Here is a 5,508-nt window from a genome sequence, read left to right as displayed (position 1 = left end):
TTATCTCATCCAAAACAAGGAAAGAATACATTCACCGTTTCTGAGACAACTTCATTGTAGTGCAAGGGAACAAAACAGAGAATAAAAATCCCCTCAATGTGATAAAGAGCATTTTTGCATTTTGTCATTAAATGACAAAGGCTTGTAGGCAGCATGCAGTAAAAAATGGGAACTTTTTTTTTTGATATACACCTGCTTTACACACAGCATGGTAATGTAGCAAAGCCACCGCCCAAAAGTATGACACCATGCTGAGGTGTCTCCACTGACATCACTACTATCACGGAAACCAAAGCCTTTATTTCCTTTTTGCTCTGTATGAGTAACATTTGGTTTGTAGGGCATGGAGGGCATTTTCTGGTCAGTGTGTGATTTGACTTCACCCCACACAAAGCGTCATAGGAAGTGAAACATGGACTTATGCAAAGGCCAGGAAATTACTCAATGTGCCATAGTATATTGGCCTACATGGCCTATTTTCTATCACACTGCACAGAAAACGTATTAAAAATTAATAAAAACTACACAATGCCACTACATTGATGTTTGCATATTGTATATATGCACTGATAAAAGATATTACACCAACCTGTAGTATAAGAAATGTCAATGATGGATAGATTCTATCTGTTAATAGAAAAACAATGATCTAATCTGCATCTTTGATTTGCATATGAGTAGAGAGTGGTAAGGAGGAAGCTTCCAAATATGGACAGAGTGATTTATATGTGCTTGTGGCTCAGAACATTTAAGATTTAAACATCTTTAAGATGAAACAAACTTCCCCTGCATCACTGGAGACAGATCTTTTCTTTTACACTGACTCTCAAGTGTGCAACACTCACAAAAAAAAGCTGATAAAGCGAAACTGTCTTCAGTGCATAATAGGATCTTCTGAGACGGATCTCAAGAAACTAATGTAAGATTCAGCCATTATCAAGTTCAGATTCAGGTGATTGTTAGTACCCACATGTGTATGTGTATATACAGTGCTGCCTAAAAGTATTTGTAACCTACAGAACTTTGATATATTCCTGCATGAAGATGACTCGAAACATCAGCGGACAAAGAAATCCAGTCAGATTGTCTTAAAGCTCCTTCATTTGTACACAACCTGTGTTACCCTGTGTAACCAGACATGTGTGTGAAGTCACCAAGAGGTCACAAAGACCCCAGGGTAACTTCAAGGCAACTAAAGGCGTCTCTCATATTGAAACCCCTAAACATTACAGCCCGTCTGGTTTAAATCCATCATTAAATTCAAAATATTTGGGGACAAACACACTTCATTCCAGCACCCTCACTCCACCCTTGTTGGCCTAGCTTTGTCAATCCCTCGGGGGCAAATAAAGTATTCTGAGAAAATATCATTACATTATTATTTCTGTTTCACTTGTTAGATACTTTTAGTTAGACAATTTCACTTTCACATTCCAATAATGCCACCTCTGGGAGCAACTTAGGGTCAAGTATCTATAATTAGCCCCCTTAGGAACAGTCCTCTTTATTTGGCTGTAATAGAAACTATTAAATAATTACTGAAAAAAACTTTAGACTTTACTAAACTGTCAATGCCTATAAAACAGGAGAAGGATTTACAAGTTTATCAAAGTGCTTCCAAGTTTCAAGATGTTTTATCATCAGGACTGGCAGATGGAAGAAGAGAAGCTTTTGGAAGGTTCTGGAAAGAAAACTAGTGAGAGATGTGTGAGCCGAGAGCACTAATCAAGACACTAGTGAAGGAGGCAAGCCTGGAATTGAACAGTCAGAGACGACTTTAGTCCTGCATAGCCAGACTAAGGCCTTGTCCACACAGAGACGAGCTCAGGTGTATCTGCAAAAGATTTTATGGTACGGGCGTTTCATCCACACGGATCCAGCGTGTGCTTGCGCTCACAGCATGACCTTCAGTGTAGCAGATGTTAGTGTGAGTTTGTTTGGGAACAGGAGCCATGACAGGTGGATTCACTCATGACCAAATCTGTCCCATGATTCCAAGATTTTATTTCAGATTTCGGGTCACAACGCCAAATTTTACATTTGGATTCATAACATAAGAGTTTGGTTTGAAAACATTCTTGTTTACATATAAGGCCAAAAATGAATGCGTTTAATGCCCTCGTCTATTTCTACTTTCCGGCCTGGTGAGAGATCATTGCATCTTAATATCAAACACAAATCTTGAGTGCCACATGTGGGCTCAAGGACTTGGAAACAGCAGGGATGCCCCACAGCAGCAAGTTTCCCCACCCTCTTTCAATCGCGTCAAAATCCTATCACATTCACTGTTGTTGGCGAGCTCCTGAGGAAACCCCAAAACTGAAACCTTACCAGAGAAGCATTCGAGAGTGAGAAAAGGAGAGAAACTGACTAAAGTGCTAATTTTAACAGTCTGACATTGTTGCCTGTGCTCACCTGGTGAGTTATCCCTTGGGGAAACCCCAACACAGAGTGACTACTGCTTTCAGTGACACAGTCAACATACATTTTTTGCAGCCAGTTATGGTCATGTATAATTTTTGTATAATTATGTTACTATTAATAAAAATTAAACATCCCTCCTTGCTAATACAGCTTTAATGTAAACTGTATTTTCTAAAATATATATATATATTTTCATATCATAGTATCATTTTTTTTTTTTTACAAAGCAAAACCTGTACCACACCTGTACACAATCAAAAGTATGAATTTTGCAGAGGTTTGTGGTCTTATGTGTTTCAGCATTTCTCTGAAGAGAGGAAACCAAACCCTCTTTTCCACTACTGACTCTGTAAAGTACTAGTAAACAAGCAAACATCAATAAAACATCAAATAAACTGAAACAAACTTCATTTAAAAAAAAAAAATGTGTGTTCAAGCGTGAATACAACTTTTCAGAATTCACCACCTAAAGAGGACTCTGTGCCCACCTATATTGACTTTGGGTTTTTACCATGTAGCTGAGAGCTGAGGAGGGAAAATGCAACATGATTAATAGGAAAAACTATGAGGTCCTGTCTAGGACACACCTTATCTGCCCACTCCTTTTTAGGTGTTCTACCCTATAAAATAGCAACCTGTAAAATAAAGCACCACAAGGCACAGAAAAACAGAACAATTACACATCTGTACAAGACAACTACAATCAAGCTCTTCAACATGGATCTGCGCTTCACAATTGCTGTCTGGATGTTTGTCGTCATTGGGTATCTTCAAGCTAGACCTCTTGATGTGTCTGCCAAAAAACGTATCTGTCTTCTGGCAGAGGAAGTCAAATGTGTAAGTAAAAAAAATGACAAGAGTCTGATCAGGTGTTCTCATAAGGAAAAATGTTGAAATTAAATTTGTCTTTTCCTCTCTTGTGTTACAGGATGATAAGGTGAATTTCACAACTCCAACAAATGTGAAGGTAAGATGAGATTTATGTTGTTGCATAATTTGTGGACTGCAGCCACTACCACTGACCTGAAAGGCAACATTCACACCATGGCTTAGCTCACCATATTTTTTTTTGTTTTCATTTGAGACTGCTCTCACTTTTGCAAGTCTGCAAGTCTTCACTCACACTAGCACTGACATTGTTTGAAAGGTATTAGCGTGACTCTAAAAACTGTCGGACCTTTGACAGGAACACTGCCATGGAGCGGCTCTGGAGACCATCATCGGAGAACTGAAGCATGCCCAAACAGAATGTGATCTTAGCAATACCAATGCCAATACCCGATTGAATCAAGTGCTGGAGATTTTGACTAAAGCAGAACTGCAAGTGGTGAGTACAGTGTTGTACTACTATTAGATTTAAAAACCTTCAATGTTCCAATACTATATCAACCTCTTCTCTCCATCTCCCCCTATAGACAAACTCTACGGACTGCAAGTGGGAGGGATCTCACAAGAATTTTAAAGTCTTCATGGAGGATGTCGTACATCTGATAACAAGCATTATCGCTCACAATGTTACCTCACAGAGACCCTTGTTTAATATTACACACAACACAAAAATATGAGCTTGTCTCTAAGAATTAAGAAACACTGTGAAAAGTTCTCATGTTATTTAATTTAAATATTTATCTTATTTATAATGCAACTAATGTATTTTTTTGAAAATAAAATGTGAACAACTGCAACTAAATACATGATTTTGTCTTCAATTACTACATATTTTCTCAAGTAAATGAACATGTTCTACAGCATCTTCAGTGCATGCCTAATAAAAATGGATTAGAAGAAGACGTGGGCCAAGGACAAATGCAGAAATATTTCTGAGGTCACAATGAAAATGACCCTAAAACCAAGAAAAAAACCTTAGAGATAGATAGAGATGCATATTAATTATCCACAACGGAGGTTCTCTTGGGGAAATTTAAGGCTGCAGTTGCCCGGCAACAGCTACATTTACAAGGAGTTAAAAAAGAAAGAAAAGAAGATTGGCGTGCACTCTCAGTTTTTAATCAGTGTCCTCAGTATCAGTATAGACAGAGGCAGCACATCAGTCTACATCTCGACATCAAGAGTAGTACAAGCTGCTTATCATACTTCCTTTGCATCAAATATGGCCACCGTCACTGTAATAACACTTCTCGTGTCCTTTCAAGTCCTTATCTTTAAAACAACATGGTAATATGGGCTCACATGGGCAGTGGAACACATGCATTTTAACCACTCTGGTTTCAACAGATATCCCTTTCCACCTTAAGTAAAAACGTAAGCAAGGCGGGGCAACCTCCACATCAGTGACTGGTTTCCATTATGAACGGTTCCCCTACTTGTGGTAACTTAAATTGAACCACAAGCTAAACTAATGGCAGTCGATTAGAAATACTAGAATCACTAGAAACACTTGTAAGCAATGACCTACTTTGCCATTTAAAATCAATTTGTTGGAATTTTAGGGTTCAGGATAAACTTTATTATCCCTGATAATCCTCATAGGTTTATATCAGGACGCCATTTTCTACAGCTGGGTCATATCTGGAAATTAATTGGACAAAACTATTTCAGTTAAGTTTAATCAATTATAAGTGTTCTTGAAAAATGCCTTAAAAAAAAAAGCAAAATCCAGATTCGAGCCTTCTTTGCTGTCATTCAAACATCAGTGGGTGCACGCCTGAGCACAGCCACTGGACCAAAGGCAGTAGCTATATGAAAATATTTCAGCTTCACAAGGTTTAATGTCATTTAAAACTAAAAGAAGGAAACTTGTTTAGCACCAGAAACAAAAGCTTCCATTCCAGTCTCCAAACAACAGCCAATAAGCAGCGAAGACAAGGCACAAAAGGGTCTGGAGTTTAAACCAGAAGCTCATCCACATGGTCAAAAAATGCCTGGGTATGGGAAGACGTTGAGAAGAAGTGATGTTATTAACAAAACATCTGAACCAGCAGAATTACAAAATTTACACAGACGAAGTCTGTCTATATTACCATAAGTCTAAAAGGAAAAAGGAAAAGAGACAAGAACTAACAAACAAGAAATAATGTCAAGAAATGTCAAGAAATAAGTTAACAGATGGCAACAATGCATTAA

General features: G+C 38.0%; 1 protein-coding gene across 1 annotated transcript; it reads left to right on the top strand.

The window, feature by feature from the left end:
- The first annotated feature begins 551 nt into the window (after nucleotides 1–551).
- Nucleotides 552–4,941, top strand: LOC114442342 (uncharacterized). The gene is made up of 4 exons (XM_028415799.1): nucleotides 552–3,261; nucleotides 3,353–3,391; nucleotides 3,611–3,751; nucleotides 3,840–4,941. The coding sequence occupies exons 1-4, from the start codon at nucleotides 2,989–2,991 to the stop codon at nucleotides 3,987–3,989; spliced, it is 603 nt and encodes a 200-aa protein (XP_028271600.1). The 5' UTR covers nucleotides 552–2,988; the 3' UTR covers nucleotides 3,990–4,941.
- The last annotated feature ends 567 nt before the right edge of the window (nucleotides 4,942–5,508 follow it).

The sequence above is a fragment of the Parambassis ranga genome, chromosome 10 (genome assembly GCF_900634625.1).
Source record: "Parambassis ranga chromosome 10, fParRan2.1, whole genome shotgun sequence".
Classification (NCBI taxonomy): Eukaryota; Metazoa; Chordata; class Actinopteri; family Ambassidae; genus Parambassis; species Parambassis ranga.
The sequence above is the reverse complement of the archived record's forward strand: the minus strand, read 5'-3'. Positions and strand labels throughout refer to the sequence as shown.